Source organism: Salvelinus namaycush, chromosome 22, assembly GCF_016432855.1.
Source record: "Salvelinus namaycush isolate Seneca chromosome 22, SaNama_1.0, whole genome shotgun sequence".
Taxonomy (NCBI): domain Eukaryota; kingdom Metazoa; phylum Chordata; class Actinopteri; order Salmoniformes; family Salmonidae; genus Salvelinus; species Salvelinus namaycush.
In genome coordinates this window covers 15,859,297-15,887,192 of record NC_052328.1, presented here as the reverse complement: position 1 = coordinate 15,887,192, position 27,896 = coordinate 15,859,297, and the positions used below count along the sequence as shown (strand labels likewise).

The following is a 27,896-nucleotide window of genomic DNA, read 5'->3' as shown; positions in this document are numbered from 1 at the left end:
AATATCATTCTCAAGATATATTGATACATTGTGTCTCAGTTATGGCACATGTATGTTATAGGATAATGTATCCGTTCTGTGCAATGAAGGCAGAAATCTAGGCTTCCTTATTTTCACAGTCATGTACACAATTTTTTCCAAGTTTCATTCCTTGGAGGTTAAACCGAATTCCATTTATGCTATTATCTTCTTTAGAGATAGTTAGTTGTTGAAATATGATCGTAGGGATGTGTCTCCTGTGGATTCAAGATTCTCTGTTGCACATCACATCTATTTGTATTCCTAAAGGCATTATAGCAGAAAGTATAACATAAATAAATTCCTCCTCAGGGAGAAAATACTTTTCACCGGCCACCGGACGGAGACATATCAGTGACTAGACGAGGGTGACCAAGAGCTTTCCTATGGTGGCCAGCCAACAGCTGGCCATGGGCAACGGTTCAATCAAAGCCCCCCGGCCAGAGGACAGCTTCCTGGCCTCCAGCCTCAAGGTGTGTGACACGGAGCCCTTGAGGCTCAGGATAGCCCACCTGGAAGAAGAGCTGGCCCAGAGGGACCAGGAGTTAAAATCCCAGGAGCTGCAGCTACAGAGCCTGCAGAGAGAGCTGGAGGCTAAAGTCTCCCAGATAGAAAAGCTTCAGGATGCCATCGGCTACAACAGCCTAGGCCGCTCCCCTCTGACTCCCAACTGCCACCGCCTGCTCAGTGTCATCAACCAGGGTCCCACCCGCTTCCACAGGGTGGCTGTGGAGGTCCATCGTAGGCTCAAGGCCAAGGAGGGCGTGTCGGCCGAGCCCACCTCAGGGCACTTCTGTGGGGGTTTCAGAGCCCACCATGTGTCCATAGAGAGGGCACGTGTTCGCAAGGACTCCAGGTGGGTGTCAGAGATCAACAGAACCACACAATGTTGTTGAGGTTATTGGAGGGTTAATAACTCCAAAACAGTTCCATGTAGTGGTGGACAGCCCAGACTACTTGTTCCTATTCTCTTGTTTTCTCACAAAGGCCTGTTCTTTACACATATAAACCCAGTTGCATTGTAACATATGTGATAATTGGACACATGTCATGACATGCAAGCAGAAATGTTCGCCAAAGTTTAAAAGCAATCAGCTGGATCTGTGATAATAAAGCCTACCTTGAATCATTATTTGTGCTCAGCGGAGTCTGGTGTAGGCTACTGTGCATGCACAGTTTTCAATCCGATCACGCTTTGTCCGCAATGCACGTTTTAAAAGCAATGTCCCCGCGTTTGCGGAGAACACATTCAGGGTAAACACTGCCGGCTTAATCGTAAATGACCTTTAAATGGCACATTGTCCAAATCGGATTGAATCGGATTGAATCCCGGCCCAATCCTCCTCTTGAAAGGATAAGACGGTATGGAGCTCTGTCCAAGCCTTTGTAGTGTCTGCCACTCCAAGGAGATTTGAAAGCCTGTATTAGCATTGGGGAGAATAGGAAGGCACACGGGGAAACAAAGGCCTGAGCATCTATATGCAATATGCATGGGCTGGATCATTATGGCTTTAATTAAGCAGACCTCGGTTGCCTGCCCCCTACTCTCCTGCTTTAGTCCATTCACCAGGTCCATTTTAGGTTAATGGACTGGCCCTCGGCTGTCTGATGTAATAATTAGAGGCCTTATAGTTAAGAGGGATGCAGGGGGAAACTGACACGCCTAATGGTACTACATCATCCGTTTGTCTCCTTCTATGTGACTGGTTTAGAGACTAGGGAAAATATAGTGCTTTGTCCATCTATGAAAATCAAACATGAATGCGGTAGTAAAAATACAGTAGTAATGGCCTGATTGAAAGTCTCTTGTGATTAACTTAAGCTCTTACTCATGGTGGTGCAAACTCAACCACCAGTTAGCGGCCTCTACTGTATGTTCGGTTTAGGGGGCTGTTTAAGGTGAAATAATGTGAAATCTGCTTTTGAGGATGCTATCCAGGACACTGCATGTATTGTTAATGTACGTGTGTAATATATTGAATCATTTAGTTCAGAACAGTTAGCCAGAGGCAATAAAACTACATTATTCAAAATAAAATTCTGATATTTGATATCTGATATTTGGCGTACAACTTAAACGTTGGATGAATATTGATTTGTAGGTGAAGTGAACCTTTGACCTCTAAAAGAAGAGAGTGTCTACTTGGAGGTGTTTCTCTGTGCCTCTTATCTGTGCTCCTCCTGCTCCCAGCACCAAGAAGCTGATCTATGATGCCATCATGAACAATGACTTCCTGAAGAAGTTGGATCCGCAGCACATGAGGGAGATGGTGGACTGCATGTATGAGAGGATCTACACTGAGGGCCAACTGGTCATCCAGGAGGGAGAACCAGGGAACTACCTCTATGTGCTGGCAGGTCATATCAACTTTATTAATCTCAGTTAACCCAGAAGTAAAATCTTGTGTAATTTGGTCTGCTGCGTGATTGACTTCTGTGTCCATATGCGTTTGAAATTGAAAGTTCCGGCAAAAAAGTCTCCACTCCACCCACAAACTCTCAGCCCCCCAAAAAACACCTTCCCGATCTATGCAAAGTTTTTGAGGCAAAGCAGTTTAAGAACCTCCTTCGCCCAATCTTGTCCAAATAACATGACGAAAACCGGCAAACCAGAACTAATGCTGCTCATTATCTCATGCATCCCATTCAGTCCCGGCAGAATCTTCGGTCTACATGCAGAATCTTCCCATAGGAGATTACAGCTTTAGTAACTTCTCCACAATGGGGTTGTCTGTGGGTTGTAGCACGTACACAGCACATACCGTATTTAGCTGTTTGTCTATACTCATGCTAAGTTTTTTGTCTTCAGATGGCCTGCTAGAGGTCATGCAGAACGGCAAATTGCTCGGAGAGATGCGTCCCAGGACCGCCTTTGGAGAGTTGGCTATATTGTACAACTGTAAGAGAACTGCAACAGTGAAAGGTGGGTTTTATTTTAGTCCCCTTTGAGATACAGTACTTCTCCACACACATCGTAAACTAAGTGTTCATACTCAAGTGCAATCATGCAACAAACCATGCATATGACATACAAAAGTATCCATGTATGTATCCTCATTAGAATATGCAAACCATATCTCACACAGTTTCCTACTCAACAGCTGCTTCCTCTAATCTTGCATAGAATAGTATTTGTATTTGTGTGTTTATTAAGGATCCCCATTAGCTGTTGCCAAGGCAGCAGCTACTCTTCCTGGGGTCCAGCAACGTTAAGGCAGTTATACAATTTAAAATATTACATGACGTTACGTTTCATTACACTTTACCCAATACATGAGTGTGTTCCCTCAGGCTTCTACTTCACTATCACATATTTACAATACAACATCCATGTGTACGTGTGTGTAGTACTGTGCACCTCCCATAGTCTGTTCTGGACTTGAGGATTGTGAAGAGACCTTTGGTGGCATGTCTTGTGGGGTGCGCATGGGTGTCTGAGCTGTGTGCTAGTAGTTTAAACAGATAGCTCGGTGTGTTCAGCTTGTCAACACTTCTTACAAAAACAAGTATTGATGATGTCAATCTCTCCTCTACTTTGAGCCATGAGAGATATATACGTTTACAATCCAGGGTTACTCCAAGCAGTTTAGTCACTATACCTCTTTCAGATATTAAAATGAGTAAATGTTCATGGAATGTTTGGCCAACTCCTATAACATTATAAGAGTATCCGGCCCTGTGAATGTCTGATCTTATATGGTGTGTTGATTGGACTTGTAATTTCCCATGCCCAGCTGTATCCCAGGCTCATATCTGGGCTCTGGACCGCCAGACCTTCCAGAGTATTATGATGAAATCTACACAGGCTACGCAAGAAGAGTACTTCAGCTTCCTACGCAGGTACATGTAGGAGCTTGGTCCTCAAGCCTGAAACGGGCATTGATGTAAATGGAAGATTGAAGGACAGTTTGATTTGCGAACGCATATACAGTCGGGTCCAACATTTTTTGCACCCTTGATAAAGATGAGCAAAAAAAGACTGTATAAAATAAATAATGCAAATAGTAACCTATATTGTATCCTCAAAGAAATTGGAAAATTATATTATTTTATCCTTATACAATTTCTCAGAGAAAGAGATTTTGTTAAACAAGTTCAATATCTCATCTCATCATATTGGCACCTTTTTCTAAAATGTTCTATGAGATTGGAGAAGACACTGGGAGGGATCTTCGACCATCCCTCCATACAGAATATTTCCAGATCCTTGATATCCTTTGTCTGCCCTCTTCAATTCAAACCACAGTCCAAAGACCGAGATGGCCATTGATTTTTATTTTACCTTTATTTAACTCGGCAAGTCAGTTAAGAACAAATTCTTATTTACAATGACGGCCTAGGAACAGTGGGTTAACCGCCTTGTTCAGGGGCAGAACGACAGATTCTTTTTACCTTGTCAGCTCAGGGATTTGATCTAGCAACCTTTCGGTTACTGGCCCAACACGCTAACCACTAGGTTACCTGCCGCCCACATTTTGATGTGTGCTTGGGGTTATTGTCGTTCTGGAAGATCCACTTGCTGCCAAGTGTCAGCCTCCTGGCAGAGGCAACTAGGTTTTTGGCTAAAATGTCCTCGTACTGGGTAATGTTCATGATACCGTTAACCTAAACAAGGGCCCCAGGACCAGTGGAAGCAAAATAGCCCCATAACATCAAAGATCCACCACCATATTTTACAGTAGGTACAGAGTTATTTCCTCATATGCTTTCCTCTTTCGAAGCGAAACCCACCTCTGGTGTGCATGGCCAAAGAGCTATACTTTCATACAATCTGACCATAGCAATGGTTCCAATCCAAGTGCCAATGAGGTTTAGCAAACTCCATGTGTTTACATTTGTTGGATGACATGAAAATATAGCTCGTTGGCCATGCACACCAGTAGTGGGTTTTGTGTCGTAAAGTATTGAAAACAGGAGTGCCAATTATTTTGACCCCTATCTTTTTGAGAAAAAATCTCTTTCTCTGAGCAATTGTATTAGGATAAAATAATATAATTTCCCAATTTTGGGGTGTATACGATATAGCTCACTATTTGTAATATTTATTTTATACAGTATTTTTTTGCTCATCTTTATCAAGGGTGCCAATAATTTTGGACCTGACTTTATCCTATTAACAAGGTTATCTTTGAAGTTGTTGGCGCTATGTCACAATGCTAAATCCACATTATTAGCCGCATGTTTTTCCCAATAACTCTCTGTGTACTTATCTTGTACAGTGTATCTCTGCTGAGAGACCTGCCAGAAGAGAAGCTTGCCAAAATCGTTGACTGTCTGGAAATTGTGAGCCTTTACTGTTTTTCTAACCAGACTTTTTCATAACTGGTGATTTGGGAAGATTTGTTGATGTAAAAAGTTAATATTCTGTCTCATTCCTAGGACTATTTTGATAAAGGAGAGTATATCATTCGGGAGGGCGAGGAAGGGAACACTTTCTTCATTATAGCTAAAGGAGAGGTAAGAGAAAGGACCCAAATGTCATTGTTCATCTTTGTTGCTGAAAAGAGTCACATTCCTCTCTGGCATTACAGAGCAGTTAAAGCTCTTATCAAACCATGATAGATCATGCAATCTTATTGCAGACAAGTCAGCCATTTTGGATCGAGGGAAAAAGAGATAGCACTTAACATGCTGTGTTTTCTGCCCAGGTGTGTGTCACCCAGACCACAGAGGGCTGTACTGAGCCTCAGGAGATAAAGACTCTGGGTGTGGGCGACTACTTTGGAGAAAAAGCGCTCATAAGGTAAGATCTATTTACTGATCTCTTTAACCATCTCAAAATGTTCAATGGGCAAAATCGCTCTGGCCTGGTTTGTCTTGAGCACCAAGTTCAAACACACTTGTAACATAGTACTTCGGGTTCCCTCTTTCTCCCATGTTAAAATGTATTTGTCCTGCAGTATATCAATCAATTCTTAAGGCGAGCCCCCTGACTGACAACCCACACATTTTACCACCGCAGTTTCAATCAAATCCTTTCACAATATTGTAGAGTAGTGGGTCATGGAATGTTAGTCTGGTGACAAAGACATGCATTATCAAACAGCTATTGTATGATTCTGTGGTGAATTTCAATTGGTTTCAGTTCTGTGTAGTTCTGCTGATTTAAATGTGTCTGTCTCTTTCCAGTGAGGATGTGCGTTCAGCAAACATAATCTCCACTGAGAATGACACACAGTGCTTGGTGGTGGACAGAGAGTGAGTAGCTTCTTTGCACACACACAGACGCATACACACACACATAAACATTCATACACAAATACTAACATGAAACAACAGTCATGTGTTGAAAACATTTGTATCGCTTTGGTACAATTTTCACAAGAACGTGTTGAATTTTCAAAACTTAGTACAAAACTCCAAACTGGTAACACTTGCAAGGCAGCCAGTCTTTCAAAACCTTTCACTGTGCATTCATTTTGTTTGGAGACATCTTTCACCACATAACCACTGATCCAAAATATCAGTTTACTGTGAAATATAATGAGTACATTGGTTTAATCATCAAAACAACATAATGATATCGTCTCAATTTAGCTGTTTTAACAACCATTATATCCAATAGGGAAAAAATGCAAGATACATGTTTCAAAATTGCCCTTTGAAGTGCTGAAAGTAATATGCTATAGTACTGTAAATTGTAGTACATTACACTGTTTTCACATTAGGCAATACACTTGCACTACCCCATTCAAATTGACTGAATATCACATTTCCATAATTTCTATCCCATGTGTGATCAAAGGTTTGATAATTGAGGACACCTTTAACAATGTAATAAAATGAAAGAAACATAATGTTTAGCAGGCACTGGTTTGCATCAAGCCTGTCTTGAGCATTTGGCCATTCGGCTCTCATCCACATTGCAGTGTATGTCCTCATTGTTCATGCACCTGGGGAAAAACCTTTTGGCATGGCGAATCCAAGTCTGACATTGATCAGGGTTGATGTCATCGCATGCCTCATCCATGGCCTGAAGGAGGGTGGCAGGCTCATGTGGCTGACAATCATACAGCTTCCACCTCCATGATGATCATAATTCCTCGATAGGGTTGAGGAAAGGAGAAAACGGGAGCAGGTAAAGGGTCAGGAGTCAAGGATGGGCCCAAAACCATGCCTGAACCACCTCTGCATGGTGGAACCTGACATTATCCCACACAATGACATACATGACCCCTTCACCTTGACAGGCCTGCTCAATCTCATTGAGGAACTCAATGAGGTGTGCAGAATTGTAAGACCCAAGTAGAGGCCTACGCCCTACCACACCATCTTCAGATATGGCTGCACAAATGGAGATGTTTCCCCCACGTAGTCCAGGCACTTGAACGGTACAAGTAGTCATTATCTATGATAATCATGTATTGCATTTTACAGAATTGTATTGTAGGGGTCTTGTGTGGCTCAGTTGGTTAGAGCATGGCACTAGCAAGACCAGGGTTGTGGGTTAAATTCATACTAAGGTTAAATACAAAAATGTAGGGACTTACTCCTGTCACTTTGAATAAAAGCGTCTGCTGTGTAAATGGCATGTATTACAGTACTCTGTTGGCCAATGCAATTTGACTAAATCAGTGTAAAAACCCCTCAGCAGAAGACCCCAGCAACTTAATGTATACTGTATAGGGGATGTATTTGTTACATACAGTACATCTCTGTTCTTGTCAATATCAGATTTTGTTTAAAATTAGTTTAGAGTCAAATCATATTAGTCATGATCATAATTGTACATTACAGTATATATCATAATTTATATGTTTATACTTTACAAACATACATTTTTGTTCTGTAGTTCTTAAAATCTGTATATAGTAGACAAACCAGTTTAAAATCTATAGGTTTACCCAACGGTTAAGTGATTATCAATTAAGAGCAGTTGGACTAAGTAATAGTAAAAGCTATTTTGAGAAATGAGAAGACAGTCGAAGCAAAAGTGATATGAGAATTAAATTGTGCGAGGCAAGTACTTTATATGAACATGTGTTGCAATGCGAAACATGTATTTCTAGATGAAACACTGATTAAGTTTGGTGAGAAAGTGACTGTATGATTTTGTGTGTTGTACTCAGTCAATTTATAATGTGTTTCGAGTTTTGACACAACTGCTTTTTTGATGATCTGTTTCGAGTTTTGTACTAGGAGTTGTGAAAAAGTACGACGTTATTTGTGAAAATTGCACCAAAGCGATTTGAAAAACAAAACGGTGCTACCTCTCCAGCAACTTCAACCAGATGGTGGGCACTTATGAGGAACTGCAGGCATACCTGAAGGAATACGTTGAAGAGCTCTCCCGATGCGACGAGAGAAGAAATGCACTGTGAGTAGTGGAGGCCACAAAATTACTGTTACCACACATAGTTCAAATAACAAATGGCAGCTACATTTACAAATACCCACCTACCCCAGAAACTTTAGGGCCTCACTGTCTGCAGAAACAGATATTTAGGAGTGCACCATTAAACCCAAATGATGCCCCCTCCCTTCTCCCCTTCCTTCCGCAGACCCCTTTCCCCCCTTATCGACTCGTCCCCAGAGGCCCAGGAGGTGTGTCGGCTCAGGGAGAGGATCGCCGTCATCCCTACCCATGACCCCTTCCAGGACTTGGAGGTCATAGCAACACTGGGCATGGGCGGCTTCGGCCGAGTAGAGCTGGTGAGTGGCCTGATGTTTGGGTCACACCACCCGAAGCAATGTCCAAAACAACAGCATAGGGCATAGGCCTACAGTTGCTATAAAAACAATTTAACATATTCTGAGTGTACAAAACATTAAGAACACCTGCTTTTTCAATGAAAGCAATGATCCCTTATTGATGTCACTTGTTAAATCCACTTCAATCAGTGTAGATAAAGTGGAGGTGACCGGTTAAAGAAGGATTTTAAAGCCTTGAGACAATTGAGACATGAATTTTGTACGGGTGCCATTCTGAGGGTGAATGGGCAAGACAAAGATATAAGTGTCTTTGAACAGGGTTCAATTCTCAGGCCGACTCTTTTCTCTGTATACATCAATGATGTTGCTCTTGCTGCTGGTGATTCTCTGATCCACCTCTACGCAGACGACACCATTCTGTATACTTCTGGCCCTTCTTTGGACACTGTGTTAACAAAGCTCTAGACAAGCTTCAATGCCATACAACACTCCTTCCGTGGCCTCCAACTGCTCTTAAATGCAAGCAAAACTAAATGCATGCTCTTCAACTGATCGCTGCCCGCACCCGCCCGCCCGTCTAGCATCACTACTCTGGACGGTTCTGACTTAGAATATGTGGACAACTACAAATACCTGTGTCTGGTTAGACTGTAAACTCTCCTTCCAGACTCACATTAAGCATCTCCAATCCAAAATCAAATCTAGAATCGGTTTCCTTATTTCGCAACAAAGCATCCTTCACTCATGCTGCCAAACATACCCTCGTAAAACTGACTATCTTACCGATCCTTGACTTCTGCGATGTAATTTACAAAATAGCCTCCAACACTCAACTCAGCAAGTTGGATGTAGTCTATCACAGTGCCATCTGTTTTGTCACCAAAGCCCCATATACTACCCACCACTGCGACCTGTATGCTCTCATTGGCTGGCCCTCGCTACATATTCGTCGCCAAACCCACTGGCTCCAGGTCATCTATAAGTCTTTTCTAGGTAAAGCCCCACCTTATCTCAGCTCACTGGTCACCATAGCAGCACCCACCCGTAGCATGCGCTCCAGCAGGTATATTTCATTGGCCACCCCAAAGCCAACTCTTCCTTTGGCCGCCTTTCCTTCCAGTTCTCTGCTGCCAGTGACTGGAACAAATTACAAAAATCACTGAAGCTGGAGATTTATATCTCCCTCACTAACTTTAAGCATCAGCTGTCAGAGCAGCTTACCGATCATTGCACCTGTACATAGCCCATCTGTAAATAGCCCACCCAACTACCTCATCCCCATATTGTTTTTTTGTTTTTTTGCTCCTTTGCACCCCAGTATCTCTTCTAGCACATGCATCTTCTGCACATCTATCACTCCAGTGTTTAATTGCTAACTTGTAATTATTTTTCCACTATAGCCTATTTATTGCCTTACCTCCCTAATCTTACTACATTTGCACAAACTGTATATAGATTTTTCTATTGTGTTATTGACTGTACGTTTGTTTATCCCATGTGTAACTCTGTGTTGTTTGTGTCGCACTGCTTTGCGCTATCTTGGCCAGGTCGCAGTTGTAAATGAGAACATGTTCTGAACTGGCCTTCCTGGTTAAATAAAGGTGAAATATTTATGTTTTTTTAAAAACGGGGTATGGTAGTAGGTGCCAGGCTTACCGGTTTGTGTCAAGAACTGCAACGCTGCTGGCTTTTTCACACTCAACTGTTTCCCGTCTGTATAAAGAATGGTCCACCACCCAAAGGACATCCAGTCAACTTGACACAACAGCATTGGAGCCAACATCTGCCAGCATCCCTGTGGAACGCTTTCGACACCTTATAGAGGCCTTGCCCCAACGAATTGAGGATGTTCTGAGGGCAAAAGGGGGAGGTGCAACACAGTATTAGGAAGGTTTTCTTATTGTTTGGTATACTCAGTGTATATGTAAACAATATGAGTAATTGTTTTATTGCAGGTGAAACTGAGAGATGAAGACACCACATTTGCTCTGAAGTGTATTAAAAAGAAGCACATTGTGGACACAAGACAACAGGAGCACATCTACTCTGAGAAGAACATCCTTCAGCAGACCAACTCACACTTCATAGTCAGGTCAGCGTCATGTGCTCATGCTGCTCTCTGATCCTCAAGGTTTATCCTCAGACAACAATGCCCATTACAGAGTCCCCAAAGCATTGTAAACATTCAAAGCGTTTTATTCATGCTTTTCTTCAAGCTTTGACATGGTTTTCCTAGAGTACTTTACATGGTACCTGTTTGTAGCAGTGTCAAGGATCTCCAATATACCCATTCATCCAGACTGCTGTCACCTGGAATGAAACAGTGAAATGGACCTTGTGACAATCACGTTCACCCCAAGAGCAAGAGGTAGACAACCCATATTGATGTTTACAAGGCCTCCCATGTAAAACATCTCATAGGTTTTGTACTCTATTTTCTATCACCAATTGCTTTTTGAAAGATGCTCTTCTACTGTTTGAGGAAAGCGACATATGATTATACAATATCATGCAATCGCAGTAGGTCGGTTTATGCAAAGTAGGACCTCGTGTGTCCGCTGAATGCATAAATGAACAGTTGAGTGAAGGACAAATTCATTGTCATATGAAACAGAGAAGAGAGTGTTTGTTTTTAGTCACAATGGAAATTAATAAAGCGTGTATTGTATTCATCTAGTATATGAATAATGCATGTTTAGAGTGTGGTTTCAAACAGAAAGTCAAATGTTTTTAATATAAATGAGGCAGTAGTCTTCCCTACATACTTTTGATTATTTTTAAGATTTGTACGATTTTTTACAAATATGCTCATGATCTTCTACAGTTTTCGACAAAGGGACGTTTATTTTTTCCCAAGTGATATGGTTCCATTGCCATGACTCCCATGACTTGAAAGTGAAAGGTCTCATTTCACTGAATAGCCTATACAGACAAGCCTTTGTATCTTAGGTCAGCTCTCAGATTGATAGGGGACTGTGGAAGTGAAGGGTGTTGACCTTGAGACAAGAAGTGGTTCATGAAAGAAAAGTTTGAACTTTTTCCTCTTAAGAGAGAGAGATGTTCTATGGTCCGGGAGGAGTTGCTAAGGAGTCCCTTTAAACAATGTCAGTTTGTCTGGTGTCTCAACGCTGAGTGTAGACTGAGGTTTGATTTATTTGCCCTCTGACATTCAAGGACAAAAGTCCTGGGCAAACACAGCTTCCAACTGCCACCCAAAAAAGGAAAGTTCCGTTCCATCCTCACACGTCTCTCTTTTCCCTCTCTCAAAATGGTCCTTTCTCTCCATCTGCATTCCTAGAGTTGTTCTTTGGGCCTCAATTGACAAACAGATCCAATGCGAAACAAATGGCAGGTTAACTGCTTGAAAGTACATCATCTAAAGAAATATACTGCAGAGCAGAAGACCTCATGTCTTTAAGAACTCCAGAACAGTAACGTTAGTTTTGTTCAGATGGTCCTTGTGCACTAAGTCCTCTTAAATGTCACTTTGTGTTCTAGGTTGTTTCGGACATTCCGAGATGACAAATATGTGTACATGCTACTGGAGGTCTGCCTGGGTGGGGAGCTGTGGAGTGTACTACGGGACATGTGAGTGTAGGTTGTTTTACATCTGCGAAAACACCCAAAACCCTGGAATCAATAATGCCAATCAATCATCAGTATTAAGTCCTAGTATGTGTCTGAATGTTGGTCTTGACTGTGATGCAGGAGTTCCTTTGAGGAGCAGACAGCCCGCTTCTGCATTGCCTGTGTCCTGGAAGCCTTTGACTACCTCCACGCCAGAGGAATCATCTACAGAGACCTGAAACCTGAGAACCTACTACTGGATGCAGAAGGCTATGTCAAAATGGTAATAGACCTTAATTTGATCACTGCTCATTTTCAGTTGTTTGTACATAGTCATATACAGTATGTTCATGTTACAGTATCTGTCTGTTTCCTTAGGCAGACTTTGGTTTTGCTAAGAGGATAGGCCTGGGGAAGAAGACATGGACGTTCTGTGGGACCCCAGAGTATGTGGCTCCAGAGGTCATCATGAACAAGGGCCATGACTTTGGAGCTGACTGTTGGTCTCTGGGGATCCTCATCTTTGAGCTACTGACTGGCAGGTCACTATGACAGTCTGACATGTGGCTCACAGTACTAGTAAAAATGGTGCTGCTCTTCAATTTGTCTCTACGAACACTTCACTTTGAGAGGAACCATTAGGCATTAGGGCCCCATTCCGCAACCATGGTAACCAGCTTGACATGGAGAGGTTGAGTGTATGAGAGACTATTTGAGGTAGCTTTTTGGGCTGCATTGGGCTGACTAAGTGTTTCCAGCATGTCCATGAAACCATGATTTTTTTTCTATAGTCACCATTAACAGGAACCCTAAGTTTCTGTTTTGTACCTCTTTTAGTCCACCCTTTTCCGGAACCGACCCCATTAAGATCTACACCATGGTCCTCCATGGGATTGAAAAGGTTGACTTCCCCAAGAGGATCAGCAAGCGCCCCGATGACCTTATCAGGAGACTCTGCAAGTATGTGGTTGTAGCATCACAAACTGCTGCTTTGCTTGCCAATAGAAGTGTTGTCAGGGACAGCTTACTATTAGTCATTTTTATTAATCACACACATACAAACACACACTTTTTGGAGAGATGGGAAATTTGAGATTTTAGGCTATGCCTATTAACCCAGTAGGGGTTTGTGCCTCTGATGATAAGAGGCTGTAGTTGAATGAACTAAGCAGTGTATCTGTCTGTCTACTTTGTTTGAGGTAAAGCCAACACAAAAACAATACTATGTAGTGCAACCCTTATTTGCGTCACCATTTCAGATGACAAAATAACATGTTTATATTGTACCGATAGGCTACTGGATAATGCTAGTGAGCACCATGTTTCAAACCCTTTGGCCAGCTCAGTCACACAGCAATTGGGCCTGTAGTAATTGACCAGACAAAAACCATTGCGAGTAATTGGTCCGTGAGTGATCTGCATTGATGTCATCAGGAAATCACATGTCAAACCAGACCAGCTCTGAATCAAACAGACTGCACAATATCAATCTGCTTTCATGTGTATAGGGTATTAGTTGCAATCACATTATCAGCATTCTGTTTGTCCAGATGGTTGTCAACAATAACAGACCCATGCATCATTTCCTTCTCCTAGGCTTAACCCTGTGGACAGGCTTGGTAATAAGAAGAACGGCATCATCGACATTAAGAAACACAAGTTGGTCCACTTCTTGTTAATGAAGCATCATCAACACCACTCTACACCTAGACAGATCCAATATCCTAGACACTCATCAGCTATTGTGATACTAATTATGCACCATACAAGGATACAAGCACAATTGAAATATACAATTTGTAATTGGTGTTCTTTAACGGATTAATCCATTGATGGATTTCTGGTCCAATGCAATACGAATCCAGCTCAGGTTTAACAGCTTGCTCAGTGGTGCCTTCAATAACCAGTAGGCTACCCAGCTAGCAGATTTGTTTCCTTGGAAGTTGTAGGTGGGTACGTATGTTTTTGGTTTCCGATTGGTTCTCGGAACGAAGTCATGTGTTTCCTGACCGGTAAAAAAAGAACGGAAGAAAATGTTGCTTGTCCTGGGAACAAAAGTTTTAGGTTGCAGGGAGGTTCTGAGAACATTTTACTATGGTTCCCTGAAAGTTTTCCTGGGAGATTTTATGTTTTATTAACCTTCTGAGAACAGAAAAAGTAAGGTTATTTGAAGGTAGTAAATAACCTTTCAAAAACATTCTCAACTTTTTGTGAATGTTTTGAACAAATTCTTTAAATAACTCCCTTAAAATGTTCCATTAACACTGCTATCTCAGTTTAGCTGTTTTGAACTCCAAGCAGAGAGAAATTAATTTGTAATGCAAACACATTTATTTTGTATTGTGACACAGCGTCAGTGAGATTCAAACTTATGATCTTCTGTTTTCTATCCATGGAATTAGTCCACTACGCCACCAGGATGGAGCTAACATACTATGTTTTTTTTATTCATACAAAGCTGTTCATTTTAGTCTATTCAAACATACCCGATTTCAAAGGAAACAAGCACTCATTTTTATCAGGTGTGGCCAATTAGGGGCGCAGCCAACACACCTGAACACCCTTAACAAGAGTGAGGATAGAGAGTTTTGCTGAGAGGGGAATGTATATGTTTTTAGCATTCTTAGAACATTCTTTAGAATGTTACTGTTTTCTTGTGGTTTTTATTGAAAGTTTTCATAAAGTTCTGAGAACGCAATTACTGTTTTTAAATTTGGGCCCAAAAATGTATAGGCCTATTTTAACACTGTAAAGGCTTTCTCTAAATTAAATTAATATATGCCTGTGATATTGTTACATACAAGGATATATAATGACATTTCAAATAATTCATTTAATCAAACACCAAACTTTTCAATGTAGTTTTTTATGACATGCGCCCCATAAAAAAGACCGGTAGCCATCCGGTAGCATTCACGTGTGTAGCTAGTTGTTTATCTTGGCCAATCAAAGCACAGCAAATGTAGTCAGAGTTCACTAATGCAATGCAAGATGGAATAAAATTATGTAATTTAAAGTTAGCGAAATGAGAAGGAGTAGGCTACAACGAGCAACCAAATGGTTGGCTGTTGTTTTATATGAATGGGGTTGGGGAGAAAGTGCTAAATGTAGCTTCAATCAATCAGTCTGGCTAAGCTACTCCAGTCAATACAGGCACTATTATATGGGATGATAACTTGTAGCAGCCACACTGTTTTCTATCTAGTCTTGGCTGTAGCCGAGTAGCGTCTCTCTCTATCTGCTGCTGTCTGCTCGCTCCCATTTTACCTGCACCAGAGCGCCAGCCTCTCCTGCGCGCAGCAGTACTCAGGTTAAAAACAAAGTTTCAAAAAAACAAGTGTGTTTCGAATATCCAGATATCCCCAAAAATGTATGATGCACTGAAACGTTCTTTGGACAATTTGAGAACATGACTTTATATAGAACTGTTAGGAAACCTGTAGGAAATGTTATGCTGAAGTACTGAAATTCCCAAGGAAGAATGTTGTTTCTTAACATATTCTGAACTATTTGAGAACATTCCCAATGTCAAACTAGTTGGAGAACGTTCCTAGAACATTACCAAATATTAATTTAAATGTAACCATGTTTGAACTTTTAGAAACGTTCTGATAAATTCATGAAGTACCAAGAAAATTACTTTTTTTGTTGTTGTAAAGTTCCTTAAATTTGCTGAGAATGTTCCAAAGCCAAGCAACTGTCCTGCACCATTCCCAGAACGTTGTGGTGTATGCAAATAACCATAGGACAACCACACTCTCTAAGAAACATATGGTTCTCAGAACGTTATGTGCTAGCTGGTAATGGATCATTCGGTCACTTAGAGACACTGGACTAAATATATCAGAAGCGTATTAAAACTTCCATTGGTGTAAAATTCTCCCTGCACTGTGCAAATAATTGTGTGATGAGCACCTTTCCCTCCCTCCTCTTCAGTATCATGTCACAACAGGCAGTATTGCATAACAAACAGCACTTTCACCTGGGAGCAATTAGCTGTGAGAATGGGGGGTGCAGTTGTCCCCCTACTCAGCAGAGTAGAGCCTTAATAGACCATAGGACTGGCAGGGCTGGCTTCTTCTCAAGTCATCAGAGCACTAATGTTTGACGCAGGAGGAATATGGTTTTGTTTTCAACTCACTGAGCGAATTATAAAATAGCGAGTGCCATTTTGACTTTTGTTTGGTATTTGGACAGATGTTCTGTGTAGGCGAATGATGTGGTAGAAATGGTATGAAAACATTAGTGACCCTATTAGCAGACGGACGTCATTCTGTTTTTGGTGTTGCTATGATTGCATTCTCCTGTGTGTGTGTGTGTGTGTGTGTGTGTGTGTGTGTGGCTTCCTGTAGAAGAATTGTATTTTTTTCCCACTGCTTGAAACGGGGTCCTGTAGGGTGAGAGCTGTCTTTGTGGAGTAACTTGTGCATGTATGCAATATCTACAGTATACAGACTGTGCTGTATTGTATTGGTTCTGGTGTAGTGTGTGGGCACTGGGGGATGATGGGATCTGTAGTCCTGACAGAAAATGAACAGCTGCCTCTTTGTGACATCCTGCAGGTGGTTCCAGGGCTTTAACTGGGAGGGGCTGAGACGCCAGAAGCTCATATCGCCACTGAAGAGAGAGGTGATGTGTAATATTACATTTACCACAAAAAAAAGACTACATGACCGCAAAAGAAGTGCTTGGATGTGACTGTATCTGACCGGTGTTCTTTGATGTTCCTCTTCCCAGCTGAAGGGGCCGATGGACCACAGCCACTTTGACATCTTTCCCCCAGAGCTGGAGGAGACACCAGACGAACTGTCAGGCTGGGACAAGGACTTCTGAGGTGCCCCTGGAGCCTCTACACCCTAAAGCTTTGTGTCCATATAGATGGTGTAACTCTACTACCTGACGCTAGTGTTCGGCTAGTGCAGTGAACTGTGCTATCTGCCTTAAAAACAATCAACTCCACAGAAGCAGCCATGACTGAATACTGTAATCCCATCTCTTCCCTGTGGTTGCCATACTTGTCATACATTTGACATCATGACTGCCTGCCTGTTACTGCCTTTCTGGCCTGTAGACGGAGAAGATTGCCTCTTAAGAATTGTGTTTTAGGCTTTTGGCCGGAAGAACAGTGTGTGAAGTGCCACATGAAACTCTCATGAGACAACAAGGACATTCATCAAGTGATTGAAAGACTGAGTGCCAAAAACCCTAATCTCAGTCCATTGGGTTATTTCCCTCAGACAGCAACTGATGGAGGACAATGGAAATAAATAGAAAATCTTATTTATTGTTACAATTAAAACCAATGCATTTTTGCTTTTGGCTTTCTTCAAGGTTTTTACAGAAGTGAACCAAAATTAGGTTTTATACATTTCAAAAAAGCCTCTTATGGACTCGGGGACCAATCACAATGAGAAAAGCTAAACAAAATATGATGTGATTAAATAAGTAGCAGAAATCAGACCAATTGTCCTTGCCATATTACACTCAATACATACCACACACAATACTTCTGTAAAAATCCTGAAGGCCAAAAGGCAAAACACGTTGGTTTGACAATAAAAAAGCTATTTTATTTACTTCACCAACCAAGAGTTGCTGAATCTCCTTTCAACTTCAGTTTGCACCTCAATTCATGCACCTTAGTTGGCGAGCGAGGTAGTGGCAGTGTTCCCTTCCCTTCTTTCCCTCAGACAGAGTGCTGTGCCTAATTTGTGTCCTAAACAATAACAACAACCTTCGAGGATGTTCTCAGCCTTCCAAAATGTAGATACACTACATGGCAAAATGTATGTGGACACCTGTTCATCGAAATATCTAATTCCAAAATCATTGGCATTAATATGGAGTTGGTCCCTCCTTTGCTGCTATAACAGCCTTCACCCTTCTTGGAAGACTTTCCACTAGATGTTGGAACATTACTGCAGGGACTTGCTTCCATTCAGCCACAAGAGCATTCGTGAGGCTGGGCACTGATTTTGGGCGATTAGGCCTGGCTCGCAGGCGGTGTTCCAGTTTATCCCAAAGGTGTTCGATGAGGTTGAGGTCAGGTCTCTGTGCAGGCCAGGCAAGTTCTTCCACACCGATCTCAACATACCATTTCTGTATGGACCTCACTTTGTGCACAGGGGCTTTGTCCTGCTGAAACCGGAAAGGGCCTTCCCCAAACTGTTGCCACAAAGTTGGAATCACAGAATCGTCTATAATGTTCCCTTCACTGGAACTAAGGGGCCTAGCCCGAACCTGCCCTGGGACTGCGGTTGAAAATGAGCCAGCAGGCTAAAACCGTCACTTTTACTGAAACGTTGATTAATGTGCACTGTCCCTGTAAAAATAAAATAAACTCAAATTCAAAAAATGAAAAACAGCCCCAGACGACTATGCATTAGGTCAGCTAGTGTTCTCCTGGCATCCGCCAAACCCAGATTCATCCGTCGGACTGCCAGATGGTGAAGCGTGATTCATCACTCCAGAGAACGGGTTTCCACTGCTCCAGAGTCCAATGGCGGCGAGCTTTACACCACTCCAGCCGGCGCTTTGCATTGCGCATGCTGATCTTAGTCTTGTGTGCGGCTGCTCGGCCATGGAAACCCATTTAATGAAGCTCCCGACGAACAGTTCTTCTGTTGACGTTGCTTCCAGAGGAAGTTTGGAACTCGGTAGTGAGTGATGCAACCGAGGACAGATGTTTTTTTATGCACTACGCGCTTCAGCACTCGACGGTCCCGTTCTGTGAGCTTGTGTGGCCTACCACTTTACGGCTGAACCGTTGTTGCTCCTAGATGTTTCCACTTCACAATAACAGCACTTACAGTTGCCCGGGGCAGCTCTAGCAGGGCAGAATTTTACGAACTGACTTATTAGAAAAGTGATGGTGCCACATTGAAAGTTACTGAGCTTTTCAGTAAGACCATTCTACTGCCAATGTTTGAGTATGGAGATTTAATGGCTGTGTGCTCGATTTTTATACACATGTCAACAACGGGTGTGACTGAATTTGCTGAATCCTCTAATTTGAAGGGGTGTCCACATACTTTTTTCCATGTAGTGTATGTTTATATAACATTTTTGAAATTGTGCTCTAAATGTTGATCAAATGTATAATCAGACTTCTACACATGCTTTGTCCTTCGATCATGCCTTATCTGCCTGGTGTGGTCTTATCAAAAGACGTAATGTAATTTTTCTCACTAATCCTCAGGACAGCCATTATTATGTTGTTATATAATAGGTTTGATCCAGCTTGTTTGGGAAAACAGAGCATTAAGTCATGAATCCACTTTATTCCCAAAGGGGCCGGTTTAGGGAATTAGTTGAGTTAAATTTCACAAAATACAGTATGGCATGTGTACAATTGTATCACTAACTGAAGGAAGTCATTATGGTTGTAAATGATCTGTAAATGAAAATGCATTGTACTGTAGATACAAAACAGAAAGATGGGCCCTATATTTAACCGAGACAATAATTAGGGTCACATTGCATTGAATGTACTGGAAATCTGTGAGGAAGGATATATTTCCCTTCCATTCATGCTAAACAGTTGTTGGTACTAATGCAGCCATTACTGTATTTTACATAACTCCTAAACTAATGTGCACTCTTAACTTATTGAGCAAAGCTCTATTGCAGTATATGGGTTTGTAGATGTTACCAAAATGAACCCAATATTTATTCTGTTTATAATAAAACATTTTCAATACCTGATAACTCTTTAAATTTTACAAGGTTGTTGTTGCTCTTGGATGTAGTCACATAGCCATGGCAATGACATCATAATCAATTGAAAAAACAATAAATATTTCAGATGCATGACAGAATGAGAACCTTTTACAGCAATATCATTTCATGTCATTTTGGGGCGGGAAATTACTTGTAATATCGTCATTGAATTGGCATTATTTGAAAATGTGGCTTTGAAAAAATATCTGTTGTTTTGTAAACCACTCAAATTGTACTTTACAAAGATTTTAGGGAAGCAATGACACCCTCATCTGACCAGCTTCATGAATCACAGCCATCAGAGGTCCAGAGCCAAGAGAACAATGCCTCTAAACAGGTAGTCAAAAATAAAGATGTCAACCTTTCTTTGGGAGAAAAGATATCTGTGTAAAATTGTAACATCTAAAATGTAAGAGAAATCAGGGATCCACAAATAGAAAACAGTGACCCGTGATTGATGTTGTTTTGTGTTGCTTTGGAGGGTCCCAGAGACAGGCCTGTGGTGCAAGCTCTATGGCGCATGGCCCTGAGGGGAACTGAGGCTCTCTGCAAGACTCTGATTGGCTCAGAAAGAGAAGGTATTGTATACAAGTCAAGTCCTAATACCTTTAGGAATGTAAGGAAGATGTGAATTCTCAGGTAGTGTGGTCCTTCCCAATACATACAGGTTCAGATGAGGGGATGCCCCAGCAAGACTCAATCTCAGAGGAGATGTATTTCCCTTGCTATGAGGTACGAGGAGTCAGAGTTGGCCCATAGACACGTTATACTGGATTTATTCAGGGGATGTACTGTTGTGACCTTGTTAAACGACTGTACCTCCAGAGCAGTGGGTGCTTGGAGAGAAGCTTCTCTTTGGGCGACACAGATGTGAGAATGTACCCAAACTCCTGGAGGTGAGCGTTCTGCCAAGAATTTAATCAATAGAGCTCCATATGTCCAAAGATGATATACTACCTTGTCTCTTTGACAACCAAGCTGACAAGCCAAGCATGACTCAGGAACATTTACACTTGGTGAAACGTCCCGTTGTACTCTTATCACAGACCCTACCTTCCAGAAAGTGAGGATGATGCCTTCATCAACATCAAGCTCAGTGCGATCCGTCAAGCATTTGAGGTAAGCAATCCCCTGACTGGTCATTTGTCAGCCAGAGACACATAGAGCTGAACAGAGCGTCGCTCATCCATGTCTGTTTCCTGTACCAAAGCTCATTCTCAGAGACCCAGAGGCCAAACACTTCCTGAAGGAGACAGGAAAGAGCCTGATAGGAGGGCTACTATCTTTAGCAGGGAAGGTATGTAGCTTGTAGTATACCCACCACACCCTCTGGAAATATACTGAACAAAAATATAAATGCAACATCCAACAATTTCAACGAGTTACAGTTCATATAAGGAAATCAGTTCATTGAAAAAAATTCAATGGGCCCTAATCTCTGGATTTCACATGACTGGGCAGGGGCGCAGCTATGGGTGGGCCTGGGAGGGCATAGGCCCACCCACTTTGGAGCCAGGGCTAACCAATCAGAATAAGATTTTCCCCACAAACAGGCTTTATTAGAGACAGAAGTACTCCTCAGTTTCATCAGCTGTCTGGGTGACTGGTCTCAGACAATCCCGCAGGTGAAGAAGCCGAATGTGGAGGTCCTGGGCTGGTGTGGTTACACATGGTCTGTGGTTGTGAGGCCTGTTGGACGTACTGCCAAATTCTCTAAAATGACGTTGGAGGCGGCTTATGGTAGAGAAATTAACATTAAATTCTCTGGCAACAGCTCTGGTGGACATTCCTGCAGTCAGCATGCCAATTGTGCGCTACCTCAAAACTTGACCCATCTGTGTCATTGTGTTGTGTGACAAAACAGCACATTTTAGAGTGGCCTTTTATTGTCCCTAGCACAAGGGGCACCTGTGTAATGATCATGCTGTTTAATCAGCTTCTTGATATGCCACACCTGTCAGGTGGATGGATTATCTTGGCAAAGGAGAAATGCTCACTAATAGGGATATAAACTAATGTGTGCACAATCGTGTAGAGAGAAGCTTTTTGTGCATATCTAAAATTTATGGGATATTTTATTTCAGCTCATGAAACATGGGACCAACACTTGTTGTGTTTACATGTGGTGTTTATATTTTTGTTCAGTATAGATGTTCCTGGAGAATAAATGCTTCAGTAGGTATTCGATACTTGCATCCATTATATTAGCTGCCATCTACTGTAAGAGCTTGGCATTTATCGAGACAAGCCCTGCAGTGTTTGGACAGTAGTAACTCTCCCTGCTATGTGACCTTGTGGGTTTAATAGGCCTGTATGTCTCTCAGTGGGTTTGTACATAATTCTCTATGCATCGCACATTTGTTCCTGAATTCTTCTGGAGGTGGACTTTGGAAAACAGCCTATTTTCCTCAGAAACCCCACACAGTGAACATCAGATCTGTCCCATGTTGGAATAATGCCATTAGAAGCCTCTGAGTGTTTGTTTGTTTGGTTGTGTGTTGATCTCTGTAGAGCTCAGAGGGCTTTGGTCTGGTATGGGAAAAGCTCATGGCATTCACTGAAAATCCTACAAACTGGCCAGACATCGTTGACGAGTGCCAAGAGGCAGGGGTGAGCTGCTGCCATGGAGACACATTATATCAGTACCATCCAAGCTCTCACTTTTATAGGACCATATGCTATTGTAATCATGTTATAACATGAATACCCACTTTCAAGTCTTCTCTTTTTAATATTACTGTTAAGTTCTATTTTGTTGTCCATCCCCCACATAGCAATACATCTGGCTGTATGTCTGTTAAATATTGTTCATCACAGCACCATGTGAACTAGCATAATAATAAAGCTATTTGACCTACCTGTACTGTTGAAAGAGTCTGTGGAAACCTGATTTAGACGTGAAGGGAACAGTACGATTTTCCCTGCTGTATATCATAAATACCAGAGAAAATGTCCCTCCATATTTCACTGAACAATGGCTCTGCTCCCTGCTTGCTATCTCTAGATGCACACCGTTGGCTTTTATGACATATTTTACGAGTCCATTGTGCTGAAGGTGCTGGAATGCCAGGAGTACATTCCAGCCATCTTAAAGCCAACTCTACGCACCCCATGGATCTCAGAGGGCACGAAGAAAACAGTACGCTTTTTTTATTCTCATAATCAATAGCAAATAAATGTTGTAAATGATACGTGTACTCAGCATTGATTTATAATGAGATTACTAAAGACAATTTAACATACTATCACAATGATACACCGTATGTGTGAAGGTTAAACCTTTGTTATGTTCACATTCAACATTTAATAAGGTGAACCCACCCCTACAGTAACTGTCTGTTTTTAAAATGTCTTCACAGACTGTGATGTTCTATGCCTGGTCACAAATTAAGAAGAAGAGGGAGAGTTTATTGGTAGGATGAAAAAAAAACTGTTGCATGGCTGTTGTCTTTATTTTTATTATCAACAACGGGAAGGTGTGGGCAAATAAATTCAAGTAGTATTCATATTTTTCATTTATCGTGCATGCATTACCACATATTACCAGGAGATGTCAGCTTGGTTCTGATGTAATGTATCCATGTGTGTCCGTAGAGGCCTGATGCGCTGTACCACCATCTGTATGAGGTGTTTGACTACACAGACCCAGAGATCATGTGGGCAGCCTATGGATCACAGAGCAAGACCAAAGATTTCTACATCCTTCTTAGGGTATGTGACTTGTCATGTGGTATTTTATTAGGATCCCCATTAGCTATTGCGAAAGCAGCAGCTACTATGGAGTCCACACAGAACAAGAGATAATACAGAACAGTAACAGATCAGAACAGCTCAAGGCCAGAACTACATACATTTAAAATAAGAATATAGAAATAAAAAAGGTCCTGTACTGACAAAATACTGAGAAGACCGAGAGACCCTATAGGACAGTGGTTCCCAAACTTTTTATAGTCCCGTACCCCTTCAAACATTCAACCTCCAGCTGCATACCCCCTCTAGCACCAGGGTCAGCGCACTCTCAAATGTTGTTTTTTGCCATCATTGGCCTGCCACACACTACGCAATACATTTATTAAACATAAGAATGAGTGTGAGTTTTTGTCACAACCCTGCTCGTGGGAAGTGACAAAGAGCTCTTATAGGACCAGGGCACAAATAATAATAAAATAATAATCAATAATTTTGCTCTTTATTTAACCATCTTACATAAACCTTATATGTTCATCGAAAATTGTGAATAACTCACCTGAAAAAACTTTATTTGACTATGCAAACTGGAAACATATCCTGAGGGTGCATTTATTGTAGCTGGGGATTTTAACAAGGCTAATCTGAAAAGAAGGCTCCCTAAATTTTATCGGCATATCGAATGCGTGACCCTGGCTGGCAAAACCCTGGATCCGCGACGCATATAAAGCCCTCCCCCGCCCTCCTTTCGGAAAATCTGACCGCGACTCCATTTTGTTGTTCCCAGCCTATAGACAGAAACTAAAACAGGAAGCGCCCGTGCTAACTATGATGAATACTCTGATTCGGTGAGCGATTTTATTAGCAAGTGCATCGGTGATGTTGTACCCACAGCGTCTATTAAAACATTCCCCAACCAGAAACCGTGGATTGATGGCCGCATTCGCGCAAAACTGAAAGCGCGAACCACTGCTTTTAATCAGAGCAAGGTGACCGGAAACATGACCGAATACAAACAGTGTAGCTATTCCCTCCGCAAGGCAATCAAAAAAGCTAAGCGTCAGTATAGAGACAAAGTAGAGTCGCAATTCAACGGCTCAGACACGAGAGGTATGTGGCAGGGTCTACAGTCAATCACGGACTACAAAAGGAAAACCAGCCCTGTCGCGGACCACGATGTCTTGCTCCCAGACAAACTAAACAACTTCTTTGCTCGCTTTGAGGACAACACAGTGCCACTGACACGGCCTGCTACCAAAACCTGCGGGCTCTCCTTCACTGCAGCCAACGTGAGTAAAACATTTAAACGTGTTAACCCTCGCAAGGCTGCCGGCCCAGACGGCATCCCCAGCCACGTCCTCAGAGCATGCGCAGACCAGCTGGCTGGTGTGTTTACGAACATATTCAATCAATCCTTATCCCAGTCTGCTGTTCCCACATGCTTCAAGAGGGCCACCATTGTTCCTGTTCCCAAGAAAGCGAAGGTACTGTAACTGAGCTAAATGACTTCCGTCATAATTTTTATTTTATTTTATTTCACCTTAATTTAACCAGGTAAGCTAGTTGAGAACAAGTTCACATTTACAACTGCGACCTGGCCAAGATAAAGCAAAGCAGTGCGACAGAAACAACAACACAGAGTTACATGGAATAAACAAGCGTACAGTCTAAGCCAGGATTCAGACACGGCAAGGACATCAGGGTTGGCGGAGTGTGCTAAAGCAGTGAGTAAAACAAACTTAGGGAGGAGGCTTCTGATGTTAACATGCATGAAACCAAGGCTTTTTCGATTACAGAAGTCAACAAATGAGAGTTCCTGGGGACACGCAGGGCCTGGGTTAGCCTCCACATCACCCGAGGAACAGAGGAGGAATAGGATGAGGGTACGGCTAAAGGCGAGCAAAACTGGTCGTCTGGTGCGTTGGGGACAGAGAATAAAAGGAGCAGATTTCTGGGTGTGGTAGAATAGATTCAGGGCATAATGTGCAGACAGGGGTATGGTGGGGTGCGGGTACAGTGGAGGTAAGCCCAGGCACTAAGTGATGATAAGAGAGGTTGCATTTCTGGACATGCTGGTTATACTGGGTGAGGTCACCGCATGTGTGGGAGGTGGGACAAAGGAGGTATCTAAGGCATGTACAGTGGGACTAGGGGCTCCGCAGTAAACTAAAACAATGATAATTAACCTAAACAACAGTATACAAGGCATATTGACATTTGAGAGACATAAAGCGAGGCATAAAGCAGTCACATGTGTTGATTGGGAGAGCTAGCTAAGTCAACAACGGGTAAGACAACAACAGCTAAAATGTCAACAACAACAGGTAAAATGTCGATGAATGGGCAGAGAGGGTCGGTTAACTACACACAGGGCCTGAGCTCGGGGCTAGGGCCAACAGATAAACAAAGGTAAACAAAGTGGAGTACCGTGATAAATGAAGAGTCCAGCAGGCATCAGCTATGTAGCCAAGTGATCATAGGGTCCAGTGTACAGCAATAGATGAAACAGGGAAGCAGCTAGGTAGTCGTTACTACGCTAGCACGCGGGAGACATGGCGTTTAAAGTTAGCAGTCCGGGGTAAGTAGAAGCGTCTGCTCCGTCGTCCGGCAAAGACCGGTTGAAGGCACAGCTGATGGAATTTCGTCTGCGGACCAGTCGTGGTGTTACGGCGGGCGCCGTGTCGACGAAGGGACCGGGGCAGATGGCGAAAGAGGTATTGTAGTTGTGGGAATTTTGTTTGCTAGCCGGCTTAGGGTTAGCTTCGGGGCTGGGTCATTCAGTTGAAGATAGCTAGCTGTGATGATCAATGGTTGGCAGGAATCTGGCGTTGTAGTGGAGAAAAACAGTTCGAGGCTGGCAGGTATTATCCAGGCTAAAAAAGACGTCTGGTGCCTGAGCAGAGGGTAAAGGCCGCTAGCAGTGGCTAACAATGACTAAATGGCTAGTAACTTTGCTAATTAGCTGGCTACCTTCTAATGAAAGTTTTGACTATAGGGTCCAAAACAATAGCGGATCCGTGTCACAATGAGTGAGGCGGGTTACCGGAAGGTATATTTAATTTAAAAATGGAAAAAGAGATAAATTGGAATATATACAAAAAAAAGATGAAAAATACAAAAAGTAAACGAGAGGGCAACAAACCACGTCTGCACTGCTACGCCATCTGTGATTTTATCATGAAGTGCTTTGAGAGACTAGTCAAGGACCATATCACCTCCACCCTACCTGACACCCTAGGCCCACTCCAATTTGCTTACCGCCCCAAAAGGTCCACAGACGACGCAATCACACTGCACACTGCCCTAACCCATCTGGACAAGAGGAATACCTATGTAAGAATGCTGTTCATCGACTACAGCTCAGCATTTAACACCATAGTACCCTCCAAACTCGTCATTAAGCTCGAGACCCTGGGTCTCGACCCCGCCCTGTGCAACTGGGTCCTGGACTTCCTGACGGGCCGCCCCCAGGTGGTGAGGGTAGGTAACAACATCTCCACCCCGCTGATCCTCAACAATGGGGCCCCACAAGGGTGCGTTCTCAGCCCTCTCCTGTACTCCATGATCACCCATGACTGCGTGGCCATGCACGCCTCCAACTCAATCATCAAGTTTGCAGACGACACTACAGTGGTAGGCTTGATTACTAACAGCGACGAGACGGCCTACAGGAAGGAGGTGAGGGCCCTCGGAGTGTGGTGTCAGCAAAATAACCTCACACTCAATGTCAACAAAACAAAGGAGATGATCGTGGACTTCAGAAAACAGCAGAGGGAGCAGCCCCCTATCCACATTGACGGGACAGTAGTGGAGAAGGTGGAAAGTTTTAAGTTCCTCGGCGTACGCATCACGGACAAACTGAAACGGTCCACCCACACAGACAGCGTGGTGAAGAAGGTGCAGCAGCGCCTCTTCAACCCCAGGAGGCTGAAGAAATTCGGCTTGTCACCAAAAACACTCACAAACTTTTACAGATGCACAATCGAGAGCATCCTGTCGGGCTGTATCACCGCCTGGTACGGCAACTGCTCCGCCCACAACCGTAAGGCTCTCCAGAGGGTAGTGAGGTCTGCACAACGCATCACCGGGGGCAAACTACCTGCCCTCCAGGACACCTACACCACCCGATGTCACAGGAAGGCCAAAAAGATCATCAAGGACAACAACCACCCGAGCCACTGCCTGTTCACCCCGCTATCATCCAGAAGGCGAGGTCAGTACAGGTGCATCAAAGCGGGGACTGTGAGACTGAA

At 42.7% G+C, this 27,896-nt stretch overlaps 1 protein-coding gene across 1 annotated transcript; it reads left to right on the top strand.

Annotated features, from left to right (window-relative positions):
- The first annotated feature begins 404 nt into the window (after positions 1-404).
- On the top strand, positions 405-18,017 carry LOC120017414 (cGMP-dependent protein kinase 2-like). Its single transcript, XM_038960161.1, has 18 exons — positions 405-874; positions 2,210-2,376; positions 2,828-2,941; positions 3,753-3,858; positions 5,238-5,301; positions 5,398-5,475; positions 5,667-5,761; positions 6,148-6,216; positions 8,237-8,332; positions 8,514-8,670; positions 10,626-10,762; positions 12,169-12,258; positions 12,379-12,520; positions 12,616-12,779; positions 13,075-13,197; positions 13,834-13,896; positions 16,800-16,866; positions 16,975-18,017. The coding sequence occupies exons 1-18, from the start codon at positions 405-407 to the stop codon at positions 17,068-17,070; spliced, it is 2,298 nt and encodes a 765-aa protein (XP_038816089.1). The 3' UTR covers positions 17,071-18,017.
- The last annotated feature ends 9,879 nt before the right edge of the window (positions 18,018-27,896 follow it).

Coding starts and splice junctions, on each gene's coding strand:
- LOC120017414 (XM_038960161.1), top strand. CDS start 405: ATGGTGGCCAGCCAACAGCTGGCCATGGGCAACGGTTCAATCAAAGCC. Junction 13,198..13,833: donor CTTATCAGGAGACTCTGCAA/GTATGTGGTTGT, acceptor TCCTTCTCCTAG/GCTTAACCCTGTGGACAGGC. Junction 16,867..16,974: donor TATCGCCACTGAAGAGAGAG/GTGATGTGTAAT, acceptor TCCTCTTCCCAG/CTGAAGGGGCCGATGGACCA.